The sequence below is a fragment of the Grus americana genome, chromosome 12, assembly GCF_028858705.1.
Source record: "Grus americana isolate bGruAme1 chromosome 12, bGruAme1.mat, whole genome shotgun sequence".
In the NCBI taxonomy this organism is placed as follows: domain Eukaryota; kingdom Metazoa; phylum Chordata; class Aves; order Gruiformes; family Gruidae; genus Grus; species Grus americana.
The window spans coordinates 14,853,841-14,878,414 of NC_072863.1; the positions used below are offsets into that span (position 1 = coordinate 14,853,841).

General features: G+C 38.9%; 1 protein-coding gene across 4 annotated transcripts in view; it reads left to right on the forward strand.

Annotated features, from left to right (window-relative positions):
- The window catches only part of AFF2 (ALF transcription elongation factor 2), a 349,128-nt gene that overhangs the window by 261,369 nt on the left and 63,185 nt on the right, over positions 1–24,574 (forward strand). For all 4 annotated transcript variants that reach the window (XM_054839106.1, XM_054839107.1, XM_054839108.1 and 1 more), the window contains one exon: positions 5,829–5,866. In XM_054839106.1, coding sequence (XP_054695081.1) covers positions 5,829–5,866 — 38 coding nt within the window. The remainder of the gene's footprint in view (positions 1–5,828; positions 5,867–24,574) is intronic.

The window sequence follows — 24,574 nt, forward strand, 5'->3', positions numbered from 1 at the left end:
ACCACAGACAGACTGGTTTAGATTTGGTCACTTAAACTCTGTTTTTCATTTTACCCAGCTTCCACTGCACCAACTGAAATTAAATTTCCAGTATTTCAAGTATTCTTGAGCATCTCTCTGTGAAGCCGTGAAGGTTACTGCATTGCTCAAAGCAATGATGAGAAGCTCTCTGTGGTTCATACACAGTGAGAGTTCAATGAACCATTCTGATTTGTAGATACCACATGCTTGGTGACTTGATATTTCAAAAAATGGATCTTAGCTGAGCCATCCCACATGTTTGGCTTCTGAAGGAAAAATACTCATTTTTAAAAAATACAACATGATGAGGAGAGTGTCTTCTCCATTGTTTTTGATCCTAGATACAGGAACATTGGGCTTTTTGTCCTCGAGGTGAGACTGACCCGGAATATCACACACAGAATCTCAAATACAGGGTTGTCAACTTCATGTCAAAGGCAATTAGCAAGAAAAAAATACAATCTCCTCTGTTGACATTAGGGGACAGGTAGAGGAGAGTGTAACCAATGAAGTAAAGAAGGGTAAAAAAAAGGAACACAACACACATATTTATGCATGTATCATCACATACTAGTCCTTCAGCCCTTGGGTTTGGGCTTTCTGATTCCCAGTACAATTCTGGATGGTTTGTTTGCTGCACACTATGTTCTCCTCCTCTACAGGAAGTCATAGTTAGCACCAGCTGTATCATTGCAGAATCAGAGCACAATGCAGTACAGTCGATAAGTAGTGGGTTTGGTTCGTTACTTACGATCATAGGTAAGGCATTCTATATAAATAAGAGCATGGTATAACTTCTAAGACAAATTATAATCTATGAAGATATATGTGTGTGTGTGTGTATATATATATATATAACTCAACTAATGTGGAAAGTTGTTTTTATTGGATTGTTGAATTGAGTCTCCAAGGTGTCTCTTCTATACCTACAGGAGAAGAGAACAGCATGGTGGGTTGTAAGCTTGTGTTGAGTCGCTTAGCTATTCACCCAAGCATACAGAGCTGGTTAGAAGCTGGGAGGTTAACCTAAGTTAGATTTGCAGCAGCTCATGGAAAAAGTTAAATCACGAAGGCCTTGCTGCTTCTGCCAACACATTCAATGGCATCGAAGTGCCATCTGTCTCACCCTAGAGACTCTTTGAGGCTCAGCAATTGCCTTCTTAAGTGGCTGATCAGTGCTTCTGAATCAAGAGGGTGAGGACACATTCTTAAAAAATGCTTTTTGTCTAATCTCACTTTTTTGAAATCAAATACTTTCCCCTGAAAATCCTGGATTTTCAGTTATGCAATTAAAAATGCATATTTTGTTTGGATAGCAGACACTTCCCCTGTAACACTTGACCAAAAATCTAATTTGCCTTCTGCAGATGCCAATTATTTTACTTTGATGTTTTTGAACTGACTCTTGTCAGTTCATTCTCCTCAGGTCTTTGTGATGTAGGAAAGTTGTACTGACTGAAGTACTTTTTCTGGTTCTTTTTATCCAAAAGCCAGTCCAGTAATTGACAGTGATGAAGAAAAGCTTCGTTTTCCACATTTTGCTATCCTTCTGCACAATCTAGAAGCAATTTGTGCTTATTCCCATGATTAATCTTTTGTGTAATAGTTAAGTGCCTGCTAACAAAATAAGTTTATGCATATATCCACACTGCAGATCAAGTAAAGCACAGTGCAGGTGGTTCTTGAACTAATGCAAAAACAACTAGCGCCAAAATCAGATGTAATGCAGCATAAGAGGTAAGAGTCATTCACAGTTATAAAAGTTATAGGAAAACATCCCCAGGCAAATACTCTTTGATGGATGATGCTCTGTATTTTACTGCTTTTCATGTATTCTTCATCTTCTTCCTTCTTATCCAACACTAGAGTCAGGTGTTAGAATAAGGTCTTAGAGAGCAGAGGCACAATTATGGCAAGGCCATAATTGTAAAAAAAGAAATCAGAAGGAAATTACAAATTAAAGTGAAATGATTGTCTAGTTCACTCTGGCTTCCATTTTCTAATCATCCTAAATTATTTTAATGCCTGTTTTCAAGCTCAAAATTAGCAAAGGTCCCATGATGTAATTCTCCTAACACCCATTGAATATTACATTAAACCAGTCGAATTTCATTCCAATCTTCTGCAGCATCATCTCCCACTCAGGGCACATGTATCATGGTTTAGGGACTTCCTACCTGCTCTGTTTCTAGATAGTGCTTTTAATAGATGAAGTTTAGGAATAGTTGTGGAGTTAAAACCAGTTTCTTACTTGTAAAGGCCTAGGAATATAAGATAAAAAATATAACTCTTAAAACAAGTTTGTCTTTGAAATATCTTAAATTAATAATCAAAAGCTCGCATCACAACTAAAACAAATCAAACTCAGTCATGAAGATGAGAAACAGGAATTATTAACTGAGTAGCGAGGCTGATGGAGGCTCAATGAGATCATTTTGTTCAAAGATTAAAGGCGATGAACACTGAAATAGTTGAGGAGGATGGCTATGAACACATCTGACTAGAGCTGCTAAATTCAGTAATGATCAAAAGTTAATTATCAAAGCAGAGAGAACTACTCAACACAGACAATTTGAGTCAATAGCTAAGCAGCCCAGAAAAAAAGTAATTTGGAAGAAGTATTTTCCTATAATGAAGTTATATAAAAGACGTACATTTCAAAGAAACCTGCCTAAAACAAGATTGTATTCTTCCTGATCAGAGAAAAATAATTAGCTCTAATTGACAGACCTGCTGCACACCAAATATTTTCAAACAATATGTTTCTGCATCAAAGCTTAATGTGTAGAGTTACTCAATGTCACTTTGATTTTGCCTTCCTTTATCTTCTGCCACTGGGCATGCTCATGATATCGCAACAAATATGCTTTGAAAAATGAATGAGCAACACCTACAAGATAAATAAAAGCAGAAGGCCAGATCCTGCAATTCCTTCTCGGATGGAATCCCTGACATGCATTCTGTGCTGTGTTTAACAAAACCGTGGTCTGACTCAGAGGCAAAGTGAATCATTTGTAGTAGGAAATGACCAGTTGCTTGATTATCCAACATTAAACTAGGCTGGCACATAGATTAACCTGAGCATTTGCAACATTTATTTAAAACTCTCTATGACTGAGGATGTCTGTGAAGGACACTGTCCCTCCAGCATGTGCTTTTTCTTAAGAGTTAGGAAAGTGCCTTCACCCAGTAACAAAGGGAAAAAATGTGGAAATTCTCCATGTAAAAGTCTAAAGAAAGATATGTGCTAGAATGTCCATGGACAAAGAAAATAAAATAAATCTATAATTCATTCTTCCTAAAGCTACCACATTTCTTTCAGGGTGAACAGTTGCCATCACTGTAGCTAAGTAGTCAAAAATCAAACATCCAGTTTAGACTCTGCTCTTTAATATTCTATGACTTTGACATTGCCAGTTCTCACTCCCTGAAATATCTTCATCTTCTTTAATCTTTCATGTAAACAGTTTAGCTCACACCATCACGCACATGCTCTCCAGAATATCTTCTGCTTTACTTTGTATTAGAATTGACGGCATTTTTATTATTTACTTGTGATCCTAGACACTCTCCACTCTTCTGTTTTCTTTTCTTTATCGGTATTTTGATATCAGTTTTTGTGTAGTGATTTGTGAATAATTCAGGGGAAAAAAAATCTGATTAAGATGCAAGGTTCACATGCTTGAACTCAGAATTGTTATAGTCCGGCTATTTACTATATAGAAGGGTCAAGCAAAATATCACTGTACAGTCAAAAAACCCTCTGCTATTGTGGAAGGCTGTTTATGAGCTTTAAAAATAATTTTAGTTCCCTGCAGGATGGGACTGAAACTTGGCATTTAGTGGGAGGCTTGGGAAACTGAAATGCCATTTTTGATGGTATTATAATCCATTTTAATTGAAGCATTTGTTGTTACATGTAGTTTACTACTCAGAAATATTTCTTAATAACATGCTTCTGACTCTGCATTTGCACGTGGTAGCTGAAAAAGGGAGATTTGGGAGAGTACCAGTGGAAAGAGGCACAACTCACATTATCTCACTAATGAGGCAGGGACCCCATTTCATCATAGGCTTGTTTGAGAGGACATAATTAGGTTTGAGTCGGTAACACTTGTGCAGTCTTAAGTTTAGCATTTCCTGATGTTTAAGTGTTTTATTTAGCAACCCTACTGTACAATTAATATAATTGTTTCTTATCATGCATTCATTGATTTATTCTTTAGATGGAAAACATAATCCGAATGAAATAAACACATTTTTCTTCGCACACTGGGAACCAGCCCAGAGGATTGCTGTTGCCTCATCTCAGCTCTCACAAACTCTAATTCTTGCTCCCAAATTTTAAACTCATTATTAGGAAATTTAAACACAGATTTTTATCTTTGCTATGATTGGAGGCAAAAGTGCCAAAACAGTAGGTATTTTGAAACTAGCCCCATTGTAGAGCCCAAAGGAAAACTCCTTCTGGCAGAATTTGGAACCCAGTTGTGCAGGTCCCAGGGGCTTCAAAAGTTAGTTTTCATAAAGGATTTAATTCCTCAAGGGAATTCCTCAAGAGCATTTTTCAGGACCACTAATATTAGCAGTTCCTATGTAGGAACCATTTTATTCCCATCCCTAAGCACAGCAGAGGTTAAAGTTGCTCACCAAACCCCTTCTCTTCAATTTTGGTAGGCTTTATAAAAATATCTCGGAAGGTAATTAAGCACTAAAACTTTCCTTACTATAATAGGTTTATGGATCAGTTGTCTTAATTCTGCCTTTCACCGCTATCCGTGCTTGTAATCTCACTAACCATCTGACCGCTTTCCACATTTAAATCTATTACAGTCTGGTTCTGCAAACGCTAGGAGGAATTCTCTGAAATGACACGGCAACACTAGTTTTTCTGAAGGTGATATTTCAAGCCCTCTTGAGTTAGAAGGTTATTTACCTATTCTGAAAAAAATCAGAGGGGGGATGCAAGGTTTGTTCAGATTACGTAATTATGCCACAGAAGCATTAAAACAAAAAAATCTCTGCTAAAATCTCAAGCAGCTTAACCAGTGTGATAGACTGGCGCGGCTCTGCCATCGGTGCCCCCAGCTGTGTTGCTTAGCAACATTTTAATTCAAGAAGAATCGAAGGAGATGAAATCCCCGTGGAGAGGGAAACAGAAATAAGAGGGCCGTTGACAGATGATCTGAGTTGTTTCTTCTAATATACTGTGAAGATCACTGGCTCTTTTCATGAATGATAAATGGACTGTACACAGATCAATGGGTTCAGCAATAAACTGGAACCAGGCTCCATGTCTGAGGTGGTGCAGGCCGAGAGGCCCAAAGATTTACTCATTTAGATGATTTGGAGTGTGTTTTCTCAAAGGTTTCACAAGAGGAAATTGATCTGAACATTTGGTCATCCCGTGCCCTTTTCTGTTGTTGGCGAATAAAAACTGTTTTGGAAACGGAGTCCGTTCTTCCCTTTATTTTTTCCTGTTGTTGTTCTCATTCCAGATATGGACAGATAGCTTGTGACAAAGGGGCCAGACCTCAGAGCTGGAAATGAAGTAATCGCTCTGAATGAGTGGTTCCTAAACACTCGTGGCCATTAAAAATAACCGAACCAAACCGATAGCACAAACCGGGGCAGAAGTATTTAAAACCTGTAGTGCTATCTCTTTGCAAGGGTCCGGCCCCGGTTGTGGCGGGCTGCCTGGGTGCGCGCTTCTGAAGAGCGTCCGCAGGTCGATGTTGCTTGCAGCTTGGTTGTGCTTTGGTATGTTGCTTAATTGTTTGTTTCCCCCACCCCTCTTCTGTTTACAGGCTGCTGAAAAGACAAAATTGAGAAACATTCCTGTAAAGTAAGTTATTTTAATATCTGTTTGAAAATGCAAGTTTAATGAAGTTGTTGTATACAATCACTAAAAAGACTAGGACAGTAAGAAGGGCAATGAAGGAGATAATAGAATTCAAGTTGCCCCTAATCATAGCTATAAAAAGGTCAGTATCATTGAAGAAAGCGTTCGATTTCTCATGTGTCCCTAATGATTGCACTCCCCAAGTTTCATCCAGTTTCCATAAATTAATGTGTTGCCTATGAATAGCTGCCAAATAATATCACAATCATACTCAATACATAGTGCTCCTAGCCTTGGGGAGGTTTGTACATGCTAAAAAGATTATGATTTTTAATTGCAATCCTTGAGAAGGTCTGACAGGGGGGAAATAACTAGGAATGTGCCAAATGATTTCTAGACACATGGGAATATTTTGCACCTATGTATCAAGCCTTTGCCATCCTGTTGATTAAGAGCTCTTTCTCACTCTGTGTGTGCATCTCTCTCACACCATACACACACATATGTTTCTGCTCTTTACAGTAGGGCTCTGTGAAGGATGAGCAAGCTACCAGGGAGCAATTTCCAGGGCATTTTATGAGAAGTTCTTAAATCTTAGGGCACTAGCAGCAACACTCAACCATATATCATTGAATTAAGAAAGTTGCTATATAGATGTTCTGGCTCTTTGAGGAAAGGCATTTCCAGTTAAAGCTACCAACAATCAGTGATTCTGTTTAAATAATGAAGACTCCAGTCTTAATAGGCTCTTACGTACCAAGAAAACACATATTTTTATCTTCAGTAGGTGATCATTGCAGTTTAACTAAGTCCCAGTAACTGTATATTCCCGTTACAGACAGAAAATGTTCTTATTTTCATAGCAGTTGGTGATCATGCTGGCTTTCGGACTGGAGTGGTTTTGTATTTGTAAGAGCATGCACTGACAGGACTCACAAATCATTGTGTTTTAGCACACATAATAAAAGAATACAGTTCTACTTCTCACTTGGCTTCCATCATGTATAGTCATTTACACCTTATAAAGTGAACGCAAAATGTGTACGAACACTCCTTGGAGTGATTAGGCAAGATGCAAGATAGTCATAAATCACTCTCTCTTTACGTTTCATTCAATCTGATAAAAATTAGAAATGGAATCCAGCAGGGACCTGATAGCACATGAAACTTCTAATAAGACAAGGGACCTTTCTTGCCTATAGGGCTAGTTCAAATTCAATGCAAGCTGAATTAAAGTCATTGTTAGCTGGTGGTTGTTTAATAGAGAGTGTGAAATGAGCTGTGTTTTCACTTCACATTCTAGAGGATCCAGGAGTTGTAAGGTAGTGGGAGTCCTGGGGAACAACTCCAAAATAATAATTTATCATTCATTCACTTTTTTTTTTTTAATATTTTGAGTCAAATTCTCAGGAATGGCTCAACTGAATTGAGTTTTCCCACATATAACAAAGATATTGAGCCTTGCAGTCATTAAACAGCATGTATGTGACACTGATGGCCAATTAATCCACCAGAAAGATTTGGGAGTGGGGGGGAGGGAGGGCAATTTAGGTTAAATCATTCCTTTATGGGACTTGAGTAAGTGTAACATTTTGGAATGGAAGAAGGCCAGATGAACAGTCTCGCTCTTTCCACCTACATGTGCATATTTCACCCTGTCATGTTTCCCCCAACTGGTTGTTTAACTTCTCTTTGACTGCGTTCATGGTGGCAGCTTCAATTAGTACTCTAGGGAATCCATTATACATATTAATTACACTCTACATAACAAAACAGCTGAAAAATCTGTCTAGTAGTTTTCAGTGACATGTAACTATTTAAGGTACCTGTATACAATTATGATTGTATGCTAAAATATTACCTCTCAGGGCAAAAGTAAGAAGAGTGTCTTTAAGATAGCAGTAGTAGATATGGATTGCATTTATATAAGCGTCACAGCCACGCTTAGTACAGCTCAGGCTTGTCTAGCTTTTAGTCGTTGCTTTTGTAGCTCTCAAATGTCAGAGAGAATTTCACTTGAATTTTAATGTTCTTCAGCTATGCAAAATAAAGTTAGTAGCTTCCATTGTCATAAGGGCTGAAAGCTGTACAGATTCCTTCTACCATATGTGACTTATCACATACATTTTTAAAAACACATTTTTGTTATTAAGACATATGTGATAGTACACTTCTGCAAATGTGAATTGCTTTTGGCTAAAAGCCATGCACTAATAAGTTGAGTTGAATCTAACTGCATTTGACATCTGTTACAATATATGTATTTTTTACATATATAAATATATATATAAAAAATATTCGCAGTTGTCATTAGCATAAAAAATGTCCTTGTTTTTATGTTGTGCTGACATAGTTCTTGTGTCCCAAAACTGGAATCAGAAATCACTCCCTTTTAAAGACCGTGGTTTATACAGAGTCCTTGGACAGGGCCTAATAGTGCCACTATTTAACATATTAGTTTAGGAGCATGACGAAGTTTTCTGTAGAAACGGTCTATTTACTTTTCACTGCTCAGTTTTTTGATGTTACTGGTTTAATGTTCAGGAGGAAGTTTACTGTTCTTTTTTGTTCTGTTGAATCCCTCCAGCACGTAACACTTACGGAGGAAAAAAACCAAGGAAGTTTCTTTACTACAGTTCAGTAAGGCAGCCAAGCAGCTGGTTTCTTAATGGCCAAGTGTCTATAGGTGCTTAGACTAGCTGGTGTGAACTTCCTGATGGCCAAGGTAGATGCAGGTGGCATTTGGCTCCTTCAGAATGTTTGGACTCAGTTCCATGTTGCTTGTAGTGTGCACAAGACACAACACATCCATAGGAACTCATCTTTATGTTTTGGTAGCATCATCTGACATAATATTACTATAAATAAGCACACAGAATATAGCTAAGAGGTCTCTGTGTCTGCAGAACTGATTTCTTTATAGTGCAGTTACTTTTCAAAAAACATAAGGCCCTCTTCTGACTGTATGTGGCACCAAGGTGGCCCCTATAACTGCAGAATCCTTTACGTTTAACTTATTTATCCTCTCCTTGTCATATAAGGAGCACTTGCTTTCTCCCGTTGGTTTTATCCATGTTTACATTGCGAGTCTGTAGTAGAAAAGGAATTTCGTGGATGCAAGGTCCTAGATATTTTTTACTTACCCTGCTTTTCCTGTCCCTGAGTCTGAAAGAGGTAACGTGACTTAAACAAGTTTACCTGCTGGAGGGTTTACAATTTCTAAAGAGCTGTTAGATGAGAAATGGTTTTGAAGTAGGACACATCCAGAGGAAATAATCTTCTATATACCCTGTGATGTGATGGAAGAGAGGGAGAACAGCAATATAATTAAAATTCAACAGCAGTTTTGTTCTGAATCCTAATTGATGGTCACTCTTCCCAAATTTTTTTCCAGACTTGAGTAGGCAATGGGAGCCCACATCAGCATAAAGCCTAGAGGAATCATGTTCACAGAATCATAGAATCATAGAATTGTTTTGGTTAGAAAAGGCCATTTAGATCAAGTCCAACCATTAACCTAGCACTGCCAAGTCCAACCGCTAAACCACGTCCCTAAGCACCACATCTGCACGTTGTCTAAATACCTCCAGGTACCTCAACCACTTCCCTGGGCAGTCTGTTCCAACCCTTTTGGTGAAGAAATCTTTCCTAATATCCCATCTAAACCTCCCCTGGTGCAACTTGAGGCCATTTCCTCTTGTCCTATCATTTGTTACTTGGGAGAAGAGACCAACACCCACCTGCCTACAACCTCCTTTCAGGTAGTTGTAGAGGGTAACAAGGTCTCCCCTCAGCCTCCTTTTCTCCAGGCTAAACAACCCCAGTTCCCGCAGCCACGCCTCATAAGACTTGTTCATGTTCACTTGGACCACATCACTTGTCTTTTATCAGTGGGTTGAGCTGCAGGATCCCCTGAGATCCAGGCACAGTCAGGGTTAGGCCTTGCTCCCAAGTACAAATACACTTGGCTTGGCAGCCTATATGTTAACGTAGACTGAAGTTCAACCAACCCAGTGCTTTATCTCTGCCAGTGGCAGAAGGTGGGGGAAGAAGAACAGTAATTAGGGAGGCATCCTCCCTGGGGAGTATCCTCCTACCTTCCTGTGCACAGCTTTTTACACTTCCAGAACTGTACATCCTGTGTTTAGGAGATACCAATGGACTTATCCTCCATGCAAAATCTCTCTTGAAATCTCTTTATATTTCTTTTCCCCACAACATCCTGTGGCATTAAGCACCATCATGTGTGAAAAAAATCTGTCTTTTGTTTGTTTTAAACCCCTTTCCTCATATATTCACTGGAATCTGTGCAAGTAGTTATTCTTACACTTGATTACCTGCTGTTCTTCATTCCTTATATTATGTATCTCTGTCATATAGACCAAAGAGTCTTCCTACTCAAAAGCCACAAATAATGCTGTTTTCCCTCTAAGTGTGTGAGCCCACCAGTGAGCTCTGGTCTCTCTGCAATTGGGAAAGGAAGGCTGTGTGTCTACTAGTTGGGCAGAGACAGTGGTTAGGAAGATAACTAGTTGCTTTTCACTGTTTTCCGTATTAAAGAGATGAGTTCTTTGCATGACAGTGCCCTTCTGACTAAGGATTCTAAACAAATGCCTCAGATTACAGTCTTTCATAAAAATGGTCAAATGGATTCCTTGGGAAAATGTGGGCAGGTGAAAAAATGATTTGGCTAAACTTAATGTCATCCAACACTACAAACTACAGCAGTTTAGTAAGAGAGAAGTTAGATTTTTAAAATGGAAAATGAATGCTTTTAAGAGTGGTCCAAGTAGTCCATGAACTGGTGTAGAACTGTGAGAATACTGAGAACTGTGAGGAATTGACTTCTTGCTTCAGGGAAGAAAACATTGCCTTCCTTGAGTGTCCTTTATACTCTCTTCTTTTATAGTCCCGTTAAAAATCTTCAACAGAAAGCAATGGCATTTTCCCCAAACACCTGCATATACTTAAATTTGCTGTAGATTTAATGACTTCCAGATATATGTTTGGGGATTATAGCTTGTGTTAAAATCCCGCTGCTTTTTATATTTTCAAAATATATTTGTTTTCCATCAACCACAAGTTTGTTAAGCAGGAAGACTTCTGGTGTTTATTGTCTTTTCCTGCCATAAAACTCATCTTCTCCTCAGAAGGGCATCTGACTTGACTTGGTATGGTTTTCTGTCCCAACCATCATTGGAAATGCAATCCATTAACATTTGATATCTTGACATTTCTATTGACCTCTCATTTGCAAAGCGCAGTGGTATTTTTCATGGCCTTTTCATCCTTGATTATACATGGAATAGGAGTGACTGTTTCTACTGACTGCACTTTAAAAATATCTTTGTTTTACCAGCTGGAGTGGCACCTTGTTTTTGCCTCCCTGGATAGACCTTAATCTGCACGGAAGGTCTGAGGTCTAAGCAAGTCATGCAGAGCCAGAGGATTTTCTTATTGACTCACTAAGTGGGAGGGCAAGCAGGTCAGACTCTGAGGGTCAGTTAATGTATGCTGTAATAGCAGTAACCATAAACAGATCTTTTGCTCCCGTTGGCAAAAGTGCAGGCCAGTGGGCTAGGTCTGAAGGTTGGTTTGTTTTTAACCTGTCAAATCAGGCACTTGTAACCAATAGAGGCAGGAACGGGGCGGCATGTGCCCTTGGTACGCATGCTCAGCTCTTCCACTGCAGGGTATCTCCTCTCCAGTATTTAAAAAAAAGGAGAAAAGTGTGTCATATCTAGGTTGAAAAGGCCTCCCATTCATGGATAATTGAATGGGAGGATGGCCATATATACATATATGTATGTGTATATATATGTAGATAGATATGCACCATAGGTACCTATGGACATTTGTGTATGTGTACCTAAAGGACGTTTGCTAAAGGACTCGCATCGCTTTTAAAGAAACGAAAAGCCCACACCTGCTATAACTCTCATTCTCAGTAAAATTCCCAAGCAATTTCCGCGCAGCCACCTGTTGGTCTCTGCTTCTAAACCTGCCTTACCGTTGTTTCTCCTCAGACTATTTCTGGCGAACTGCTAAATCAGCCAGCACCAATTCATTTAGTTCTAAAAATCCATTACAACACAGTGCCTAAACTGCCTGCCCATGTTCATTTCTCAAAGAAATCCATTCATATTTATGTTTTAATACTTTAAGTCTAGCATGCGAAAGCACTCAAATCCCCAGTAGAAATCCAGGAAAAAGCCTGCTTACAGGCAATTATAGACAATGTTCTTTAGCCCCTGATCCTCCTAGGCTGTCCACTTAGGCATCTGCACAGGTGCAGAGCTCAGTCAGTGGGATCAAGTTATTGCACCAGCAATTAAGTCCCTCCAAAAATTCACAAAACCCCCAAATGCCACTGATTCTGCACGTTGGGCCGCGTGGTACGGACATGCAGTGCTCAGCAGGGTCAGCACCTGGAGTACCACCATGAAAACCAATACCCATACGCTACTGTTGGTTTCCAGTGAGGTTTATTCGGAGGGGGGAGGGAGGGGGGGTTACATTTCCTCAGCAGAACGTGAACTCTAGAAATGTTGCGAAGGATTATTTTACTCTTTACAAGTTAAAGGTTAGTGTTGGAGATGGATTATAGAACTGCCGCTTTTAAACTGTTTGCAAAGAAACACACATATGAAATCCTTTTTGATGATATCACATTAATCCCTAAACACTGATTTTTATGTAAATTTTGACTCTTGCAAAGCTCTGACAATTCAACTATCCCCGTGTGGTTTTATCAGAGATCAATTGCCCCTTTAGATCTTTTTTCCTTTTTGCAGTACCTTTTGCTTTATTCCAAAGTCATCACAGCAGCTGGAAGATGTAGTACTTTAGACATAAAATAATAACTCTATTTAATATTTTACCTTTATTTTCTGAATTTGTTCCACTGACACGTCTTGTTAGATATATTTTTATCAGTCCAAAGGATAACCACAGTAGGGCTATTTTTATTTCTAGGGAAATGATGCATGATAACTACTGGCAGGGCCCAAAACAGTAAATCAGTCCTGTTCCAACCACAGAATGTATTAAAAGTCTGTAGCCTGTGGTAATAAGTTATAATTTAGTTGACTAGCAGTTTGTTTGGACTTAAAACTGTACAAATGAGTCACACTGGCTAAGTCCTGAAATATAAAATAGTTTGTGCTTTATTCAGGTTTTCAGCTACCACCACAACAGGTACCTAGAGAGAACACACATTTTTCAAATGGGCGCAATACATTTTTATAGTGAAATGCTTCCGCCTTGATTGTATAATTTATAGTAGATGGTTAAATTACCACACGTCCTGTGTAGTGCACAATGTTTGCTTACAAGACAATGAGATGAACAGACTCTGAGAGCTCATTCATCTAATCTCTTACAAATCTGAGCACGCACCATCAATACCAAGCACCGCTGGCTGTATCCAGCCACGAGGCGCCCCTCAGCTGCCAAGCCAGGCATGTGGCTCAGTAGCCATCACAGAACTTGAGACAGCTACAGAAACCTTCTTTTTTGTGTATTTTTATTTACAGAGACACGTGTATGCCAGTTGACCAAGACTAATCATGCATTTGTGTAAAATTTGCCAGGAGGAAATTTGCAGCTGGAAAAAAAACAAGTATTTTCATTTTAACTGGGTCATTTTTTTTATTTTCTTAAAATAATATTTTTACACCTTCATTGTGATACAGCTTGTCAAGATTAAATTTAGGTCGATTTTTAAAGTTGCGAAAAAGTGAAAGCTTGAGCCAAACAAAACCTTTTTTGCCTGATTCCTTCTTTTGACAGAAAAAAAAGTTAAGGTCAATATTTTTTTTCCAGTTTTAGCACACATTTGCTGTTGATCAAAGGAGTACCCATTCTCTCCTCACTCACGCTGTGGTTTTGATCATTTTAGATTTGATATTTGTCTTTCTGGTTATTATTTTTAATTTTAAGCATTTCTTCAAACAATTATTCTAAGTGTTTGCTTTGGGCATTGTATTAAGTAACATCTGTTTTCTAACTACCTGTGATCTTTTTTAAATTAATGTTTCAAAAATGTGCTTCTGAGCAATTAAGATACTGCAACCAAGCAACAAATGCTAGCAAAATTGAAGAAAAGGCCTGATCCTGGTATAAACGGGAGTACCTGTTCTGCTGGTTTCAGTGCAGCTGGCTGAGTCCCGCACAGGAACCAGCCTTCAGATCTCATACCCCTGAATTTCACTGTTGGGCCATTTTTGTGCCGCTGGAAGATAAATAACCAGAGCAAAGCTTAAGTAGTGTTGGTGTACGTATATGACTACATGGTTTATTTAGGCTCTAGCATGTGCTCGGCACCCTCCAGATGAAGATCCCTGCGTCGGAGAGCCTGGTGAGAGGCAGTGGATAAAGCTACCAGGCAGTGGGATTTAACTGAGCCTGTCAACAGGATCTTTGAAATCTGTAGGCCTGTGTCTGCTCTCTTTTGGACTGCAAAACTCCGCTAGTTTCACTGGCATTTCTCCTAATTTTTCCTTGGTGTGAGAGGGGAGAATGAAATTTTCTTGCTCTTTCTGGCTTGTAGCCTCATGGTTTATCTAATAGTTTTCCTCTGCCTTGCGGGATCATGAAAATAGGGCAGAATAAAGGTGGTCCTCCTTTCTATCACCTTTTATATCTCCCAAAAAAAGTGCCTACCCTACAGCAAACAGTCCTTTACTTTGGCAGTAAGTGGAATAAAAGAAAAACAGGTGTCTTTCAAGCATTTATTTTTTTAAATACAAGTACAAAAAATAATGATCTTGTACTAAGTGAGAGAAGTAGAAAAAAAATCCAGTCATTTAGGATCGATGAATACGTAAGAAAGGCAAAAGCTAGATAATGTTTCAGGAAATAACACTGCTACAAGGTTAATTTTGCCTAGTACAACATTTCCTAGTATTGAATTGCCTGATATACTCCCTCAGGGATTGCTCCTGCGCTTGCAATAATCGAGGCTGATTTTATTGGAAAATCACCTCTGGATGAGAGACATACTCTAGAGAGAACTTTGCATGGGTACAAATAGGTTTTTGGTGCCAGTGCCATGTTGCCCAGGCCAGCACAGTTATAGTTCCCAATCTGTCTGTGCATTCAAGCAGCAAATTCATTAGCAACCCTTCTGGCAGGATAGAAAAATAGACATATTAGGGAAATTTACTTTGAATTGTTTTCAGGATTTGTTGGATAACAGTTCAGTAATCAAATTGCGCCTCCTAACAAGAGCATTAAATATTTTTATTAATAGTGGCAGGGAAGCTGCAGATATTCCTTTAAGTGCAGAACACTTTACCATAACGCTATGTGAGTTGCAAAGATCATGGATGAAAGAAGACATTAGCATAGTTGGAGCAGGGGTGCTTGTAATGTCGGAGCTGATTTTTGTTTTGTGTTGTGTGTCGAGGCTGCGTTGAGTCGTGTAGCGCTCACGTTACAGATGTAATGTATGTTCAAGTATCAGCTCATCCATCAGACCCTGCCAGTCTGCTGGCTCTTTAATTGTAGAAGTGGGCCATATCTTGACAGCGCTGTGCTCTCTCTGACTATGGGACCTAAGTTCAGATGTATGTAGCGGCTTCCAGGCCTTGTCAAGTGGAAACGGAGCATATTGTAAACAGAGCGCGTTTTGCCTCCAGCTGGGAGGAGGGACACGTGGAGCGCCCGCGCACGAGGGCCCTCCACTGACCTTGGAGCGACTTTGAGTGTGGGGAGGCTGGAGGAGTGCTGGGAAAAGGCTGATTCAGAGAGACAGATGAGGGAGGAAGAAAAATCAAGGAGATTGGCAAAGGACGGTGGAAAAAAATCTTTCTAAAGAAAGCAGGAAAAATTTTTATACTCAAGGCCAACACTGAGCCCTTACAATCAGGCTCGTCTGGCCACACACCAACAGTAGCAAGAGAAAAAAATACTGAATGCTGCTTGTGAGCTAAGGTCTGCACAAAAGCTAGTGTTCTGCCAGGAAAAAAAAAGAGCATGGACTGAATTTATTAAAGAATAAATTACAGTTAGCTCCAGGAACTGACAGGGTTAAAAATTAGGATTGTAAACAATAATCTGTATACTCTGTTCCCTAATTTCTGTTGTCTTCATGATTGTTTCACTGTGAAGAGGAGAGCCACCCTCCGTATCAATCATAGTCAGCTATTTAGACACAGAAGTAAGTGGCATATGGCTTAGCACTTTTGGGTCTAGCAATCAAGTAGCAACCTTCTGCAATACAACTGTAGTTTGGTTCCCAATGGGCTTCACTTTGATGATTGGATATATTGAGTTCCCTGTGTCATTCCAAGACAGCAGAATTTCATACAAGTTGGTGTTAGCTTCCTCTCACTTCATTTCAATTTTCAATAACCAGTGTCATCACATGTAACAGTTTATTCGTAATGGAACTTCATGTCGAATCAGATTTGTCTTTCAAGTGAAAGAGCACTGTGAAAAGTCTTCTGAAATACTGATCTCTGGAATAATTCTTACCACAGCGAAAACGGGGAGAGGTTATTTATGTATTTCTCGTAAAGACGCTTAGGTGCCCAATCCCCAAATCATTCCGGCATACTCAGAATTAAAGCTCTAGTATTGCATTTGGGGACAGTATTAGCATTCTTTACAGGACTTACCCCAGGTGCTTGCTGAAGTCATTGTTGTGCTAAGTAAATAGAAAATATTTGGTCAGTCAGATTTGAAACCGAAACTGTGATATTTAAAGTCAGGTTCTGTGTAAGTGAAGTTACATCAGAGGAGAATTTGGACTTCAGATATTAATTGATCCTTCTGTATTTCAGCACGGCAGCTGTTAAATACTAATGTGCTTCGCTGACACAGAACTGCTCCTTTCCTGGTGTTTACCTTCTCCCCATGAGCTCAGCCCCTGTTCCTGGGCAGTGGAGAGGTGTCTGTGCAGGCAGAGGGAGGGAGCCAAGTGCTTTGCCCACTGTAGGACGAAGGCATGGGACCTCCTGGAGGTCAGGGTATAGGGAACGGGGGGGAGAAACTCAAAGAGGAAACAGCCCAGAACGTGCATCATGGTAAGCGTAAGCCTGCAAGTCAAGTGTCTGCCAGTTCTGTCACGGATATTTCTGGAGAAATCTGGTGTCTTGGAGAATCTTCTACCCATGCCAGTTCTTGAAGCTATATTTTCCCCAATGGGCTGGGATCTCGGTTCTGTCTTTGGTGCCCCTTCTCTGTAAGATTTCCACAATGGAGGAACTCTCTGAAGGTCCACCTGTGTCACACAACCTGTACATTGAGATTCACCTGACAGCTTACTATATAGCCCCTCCCACGCATACGGATTGTGCCAGATAGCGTAAAGGTGCAAGTGTTTTTAAAAAGTAAATTCTGAGTCACACATTCATGACAAAGCACTTACTGTAATTCACAATTAGTCTTAATATGCTGTAAGAAGAGCGACTGCAGATGAATGTCTCGCAGCTTTATAAGCCCGACAGTTACCAAGCAGCAAAGATGATATGGCTGGCTGTATCACATATCCAAGACTGCCCATCCCATAGTTTTATTTCTTGGCAGTTTCCTACAATTTTGTGAAATATTTTTTTAATGTGACAAAGTCACTTCAATTACACAGTCATTATAAGTTTTGCCAAGGTTGACTATGGATCGTTTTGTGTTCATTAGAGCACAAAATTAGAATTTTCATTGCAGCAACTGTAAACAGTATTGGCTCAAAGGAGTCAAGCTTTTTTCCCTCCATAAAATCTTGGATAAGCTATAACTGAGGACTTCCATGGGTTTTTGACAGATTTTAGGGTTTTTTTAAACTGCCTTCTGGGTGGTTGGATTTTCTTCTTCTTCCTAGCCCTTGATGTATTTGTTTAACTGAATAACCAGTTCCCTTCAAAATGATGACATTGCCACTATGTGCATGAACAAACAGGTGCAGTCAGTGTGTTTCTAAGGCTGTGAATAGATTATTTTTTCAACTTCTTAAATGTTATAGCTTGGTGCTTGTCACTTTAGACTCAGTCAGGGTTGTAAAAGCCATAAATGGACTTCAGGAAATAACCCTGTTTCAGAAAATACTTCATCATCTGCTTAAGTCCACCTAAGCCCCATTAAGCTTTCATTTAAGTAATCTCAGAGTTTATTACTTAAGTAATAATTAAAGTTTCTATTTAATATGGATATATATGATTGAGTTTGCTCGTCATACTGATGTAAATATAAAGAAATCGCATCAAAACCAGTCATTTTATATATGCAAAAATTAAGCAAATAATAGAAAATAAATCCAGCAGAGAGAGAAAAACCAGAAGGGTTTCCAATAAAGTCCAGGTTTTCAAAAGCTGTCTGGACCAGATGAAGAATAAGACTGCCTCTTCTTGTCTGTATTTAGAAAAATAAAGAAGATCCAGGAAAGCATCTTGGGAAAAAGGAGATTACATTTTTCACTTGATTTTTATAGTAATTTCTTTTAGGTTAATTTAACCTTCTTATTGCTGATTTAGCTCACTGGAAACAATAGCGTATTAAGTAGTGGAAGACTACTTAGTAGAAAATATAACCAAAATGTCTTACCTGCTAGTGTTTGGGGCTGAAGGTGAACATACACTGCTCTCCCTTCCTTCTCTGTCTCTTAGGATTAGGGAGTTTGTGCTGCTCGTTACTTGTGCTTCACCTGGAGGAATTTCCAGGCTTCGTTTTTAACCTAATGTGTATTTACAAGGAAGGAGAGACGACAGAGACTATTAAGAAAGTAGCAAAGAACTTCAACAGACATCCCTGTCAGAGCTTGCACAGCAGCAATCCTCTGCCTTCCTCCTACAAATCCATGGAGCGCATGCTTCTCTTGGCATGTGGCATGCTTGTGTCTTGCCAGTGGGATGCCCAGTCCTTAGCAATTTGGGGGTTTTTTAGATATAATATGCCATGATAATGTCATTCAGGATAAGATATGTCAGCAAATGCACCAACAGGCAGCTTATACCTCTTAGCAAAACCTGGAGCTACAGTGAATGGGGACAGCAGACACACAGCAAAGGCATATCTCTTCCTCTTAAAGAAATGTGTTTAACAAGATTATGTACTATTTGCATTCCAAATTTACAATTAGCACCCCATGAACATACAACAAAATCATTCAACTGGCAGATAATGTGTTAGATATATGTAGTTAGACTTGTGAGATTAAGCACACTATTAGGTATGTGGTAGCACACCTACAGTAATACATTTTATAGAAATCAATGTAATCTGAATAGTATGAGAGCTCATTGAAATATGGCTCTCTTACTAAACCTGTGAAGTATGTATGTTTGTGAATGCACGTGTGTGCATGCAGGAATGCAAATTACTAAGTGGAAAGATTAGCAAATTGTGGATTGTGGAAGTCTTACTGTATATAGTAGAAAATTTTCCTTCAAAGCACATATAAAGGTTTGATTCTGCAACTTTATTCTCAACCCTATAATTTTACACTAGCTGGCATAAATTAGCAAATTAGAAGTCTAAATATATGTGTCTGACATGCCTCTCAAAAGAAATAACAAGAGGAATGCACATGGTGAAACAGGAGTAGTATGTGTAAAATATCGATGCTTTTCTGCACATAGGTTACATTTAAGTCAGGGAAAGGAAAGAAAAATCCTTCAACTGCAGTTTATCTGTGTTGTTTGTAGTCTGGAGTTCTCTGAATATATTTCTTCTTAACTTCAAGGACTTTCAGTCTGTAAAGAAACTGGCAATGCCAAGCATTCCTTCTCTACCAAATGTGATAATTTCTGAATCCAGACAGTGGTTTACTTGCATTAACGTGCTCAGTGGTCTGGTGGAAATCAGTAAAATGATGAGGTGCAGTGAAGGGGGAAGGCGGGCCTTCCACATTTATTTATTCTGGATAAATGGTGCCCATTAATCTATCAGGAAAATATGGAATTAGCAGGGAAGAAACCACAGTTGCAAATTTGGCAGTTGCTAGCGTGCACAGATGGTCTTTCAGTGTTTTAAGATTTTCCAGTCTTTTGATATTGATACCAACATTGAAAAGTAGCCTGTGTATTGCTAATGTTTGTCTAGAATAGCCATAGAAAAACAACATTGTATATTTTGGATTGTTCAATCTCCTCTCGGAGTATTTGCATAAAGTTTTTTAATCTTAAAGGTAAACTTCTTATGCTCTGTCTGTCTTTGGTTATTTTAAGAAGCATAATTGGAGTATGATTTCCTAAAATAAGACAGACAGCCAGTATATCCAGACAAAGGCATTAGGAAGAAGGAGACTCTTACGTGTGAATTACGTTGAACAAAGTTTGCCGGTTGGTAGTGCCAAATGCTTTCTTATTGTTACTGACAGTATGCTTCTTTGTGAAGTGGTGTTCTCAAAACCAGGATGTTGAGTCCCTCCTTGATAGAGTGTTGTTTATCCTTATTCTGCTGACAAGCACTGATTTTCAGGCACTGTAGCTTCACTGAAGCTGGGAATCTGACCCTGGCAATGTCTCCATTCAGTGTTTCAGGGCATGAAGTCAAGAAGGAAGGATCATGTCATCTGCTTAATTTGCTTTGGGAACGTTTGGTTGAGTCTTTAAAGACCTTGTTGAAATATTTCACAGAGGAAATCACAGAATAATTCTTGCCAACTTTACTTTGAGTTTATTCTCAGCTGACCCAGAGGATACAGTACCTTAATGGCTGTTCTGAAATGTGCCTGCCGCTGCGCTGTAGTTGTGTGCACAACCTGCATGTGCACAGGACAAAGACATCTTTGATTACAAACAGCTCAAGGTGCTTTGTGTTAAAAAGAAGTTAAAACTGCTGGGGACAAAATAAATAGGAAAAAAATTATCTCAGCACACTACAAATTTTAATCTAGTGAAAAAAGATCTGAGGTGCAAAAGTTAGGTGAAAGTTTTCGATGTGTGACAGAAACACTGTATGCTGCTATCTCCAGTGTATCCAGGTGTATAGATCCCATTCATATACATCTGTATGAAGATAGATAGATACATACATGCATACATTTACACATACATACATACACAGTCAGACAGGTAGATACAGATATCTAGATGCCAGTATGCCAAACCTGTAGGACATTAGGGCATATAGGTATGCTTCTAAGGCTTTTTTGTTTTTAAATAAAACAAGGCAAATGAACACTATCTTGCTAGTATCTACCAATGAGAGAAACATTTCTGAAGAATTAAATATTAGGTGCTAACAAGAAAATTTTCTAATTACTGTTCAGCAGAAGTCTTCTTCAGCATCTGTGTGGATACCATAGAACAGACCTAGAAGCACCTTGCTGCTTCAGACAGTAGTTCCCATCTTTGATGCACATAGCCAGATTTCATGTACCACCTCAGAAACAGAACTTGGTTTTGTTTTACAAGCAGGGATACAAAAGGTAGAGTTTTATTTCCCAGCTTGCCAACAGCCATCTTGGGTAAATAGGTACTTTAGCTTAAGCCGTACCTGTCATACAGGGCAGAATTTTTATATATATTTTGCAAGCTACACTTCTATTTATTCATCCCAAGAGAATAGTTGCCTTTTCTGCAACCAGCTGATACTATTGACTGATGCTCAGTGTGTAATCCATTATAACCATCTGATCTTCTTCTAGAAAACTACCTTACTGGTCATTCTCTACCTTGTATTTCTGCTGTTGAATTTTCCTGATAAACCGTAGTACCTTGCATTTGTACACACTGAATATTGTCCTGTTTCTTCAGATCTTATCACCACGTCATCAGGATCATTTTGTATTCTGACCCGTCCTCCAAAATACTTGGACACCTTCTCACATGGGTGTTATTTGCTAATTTAACAAGCATAATCCCTGTTCTCTCATCCAGACTGTTAATGGTATTCTAAAATGTCTGTGTCTATTGTATAGCTGCTGTGACAGTAGTTAGGCTTTAGACTTAACAGACATGTCTTGCCAGATCTATAATAAAAATGAGAGACGATACTGGTGATGATTTCGGTGATTTATACGATCTATAATAGATAACTTACCAGAAAGAATCAACCCTTTAAAACCTTGAAATGGCTACATGTCTTGCAGGGCTTCTTATGTAAGTCTGAAGATCCTGGAGGGTATGAACTTTTCAGCTTTTTTGTACATATGTGAAACTTTCATTTAGCAAGCCACAAAAATGCACAAAAAACTCACTGCAACACATTTCAAAGTCCCTCACCGGCAATTAAAGGCTCTGCAGCTCTGATGATTGTCTATTTGCTAACCCACCGCATATGAATTTCATTAAATACTGCCCGCTGCAGCAGTTCTTGCAGCACTGGCAATTGTTTAGTTTTATACGTTCCTATTTTGTCATGAAAATTGTATTGAGGAAAATCCCAAATTTCTTTCTAGTCTAGGTGACATTTAAGAGAGTAGTGCAGATCCTACACCACTGAGGGACAGAGATGCAAAAACAAAGCAAAAAAATGGAAGTGGCTGGAAGCAGAGAGAAAAAAATCAGACCCAGGCTAGACTTAGAAATGAGCATGCAAGATTGTTGTGTAAGCAAAAGCTGACCCTGGTCAGTTCTAACTAGTGTTATCTTCACTTATTCCAGATATTGCTAGAGGAATTTCTTCATTTGTTTAATATCAACAAGCAATTCATCTAGACTTCACTCAGCAGTCATATACAATCATATCATCAGTCATGCACATACTCCAAAATTCATCCACACAGTTCAAGAATAAAACCATGCATCTAATAATATATGTAGAGGATTGTTCTGGACATATACTCTAGCATATGTACTTCAGCTTCTCTCATAAAAGGTGCCATTTAATATTTTTTTTAAACATATAATTGTGCTACAGTCAAATGATCTTTTAAACGCTGCTCTAAAAGTCTTGGTTGCAGGGTAAAGGATTCCCCACTCCTTTTGTCTTGTGTCCTCCACTGCAGTGAATTTCTCGGTTCCTCTCCCTAATTTGCCCACATACAAGTGTGGAGAGACCTAAATATTGCCTCCACTCCAGAAGCTGTCTCAGACCCTCACTCTCCTACTTTTGCACCATCCTACAGGAGTTCATTAGCATTTGGGGAACACTAGCACAGTCGTGTTCACTTGGGTGTACGTACAATGCTGTTCAGATTTATAGCATTTGTTTTGCTGCGTCCTCTAAACAAAATATCCTGGAACTCAGCTCCCGAGCTCTGTCGGGTCATTCCCCTGGCCTTTGGGTGTTCCTCACTGCATTTGTGCATACCTGATTGTTTTATTTTGCTGCGACTGAGTTACCTGGGTCCATCTCTTAATTTCATAATATTTGCCAGAGTAAAGGCAGAGCCATGGGCTTGTAGTTTGGCCCAATAGAAGTGTCATTCTCCGCATAAAAGCATTTCTGACTCATTTTTATGCTCTAACTCCATCAAAGATTATTTTTTCATGGCCCATAACCATTGTACAATGATCAGTCTTTTAAAGAAAAGTGCAGATCTCTAACACTGAAGCCCAAAGAAGTTAGTTTTGTTGTCAGCTTTCTAGTGTACCCAGGAGAAAATCTATCCTCTGCCATCCTCGCAAGTGAGAACTCAGGGAACAATCTCACATCCATTTTTCCATTTAGGTTCCCAAGTGCCTTTGTGTGTTTGCTCTGACCTTATGTTGGGAAGAGTTACAAGTTACTAGCAGTCATCTTCTCCGTATTTTTTTCTGTGACCATAATTCAGTGCAATGAAAACATTCCAAGACAATTAGAAACGCAGTCCATATAGCAACTTGCACTTCAAAAATTCAGTGTAAAACACTAACCTTCTTTAAAGAGGCAAACCCCATCAAGAAGATGGGGTTATTAAAAGTCCTGAATCTGTTCTTCATAAGCTTTACACTTTGTTCATATACTAGGCTGCATCTTAAATATAAACCTATCATCAGGTTTAGCAAATCAATACCGTAAGAGTGTGAAATGGTCCCCAGAAATCTCCAGAATGCCATTTCACAGTAAAAGCAATTGAAAGAGAAGCTGCAGTGGAATATCTTATGAGATAGCCATTTAGATCACAAAAGGATCATAAAAGTCAGAAGCAGTTTGTTTGAAGCAAGGTTCATAATATAACCATACAGAGCTTGCTGGGAAGAAAGAAGAAAATTGCAAACCAATTTGTGGTTACGGCTTTTTCTGTCAGTTCTACAGGGATTTAAAACTTGTAAAAGGTGGAACTTCTGCCATCTTACATTGCTCAACTAGAAAGAGATAGCTATAATCATAGCAGCTAAACAAACACCAATTATTGAAAGGCAATATAGCCTTTATTAACTTCAAAGCAATTAGCACTTCTTTAGTTCATTTACTACTGAGCAAGGTGGTGTCAGACAGTGGCATTTGTCAGTAATAATCTGAGCATCTTTGGAGGCTTGCCTTCCTCTATCCTCATAATATTTTGTCAGTGAAGTTTTGATACTTTATGTGCAATAAAGGCACTAATGAAAGTATTAAAAGGAATGTTTCTGTGAGCAAATACCACCTGAGCGTGCCACCCTGTTTCAAACATTTTGTATCACATAAGTACATATGTCTTAAAAGATGATTGTGTCCCAGTGCAGGATAATAGGAGCAGAGTGTTCTGGAGGAAGTTGTATGTCACAAAGCAAAAAAAAATACTGTAAATAAACAAATCAATTCATTTTGTCATGCCCATTCAATTCTACAAGTGTCACACCCTTTGAATTAATATGTAATCTTTGCTCTTCAGTAAGAGCTAACAGATAGACTGGCTAACTGGAA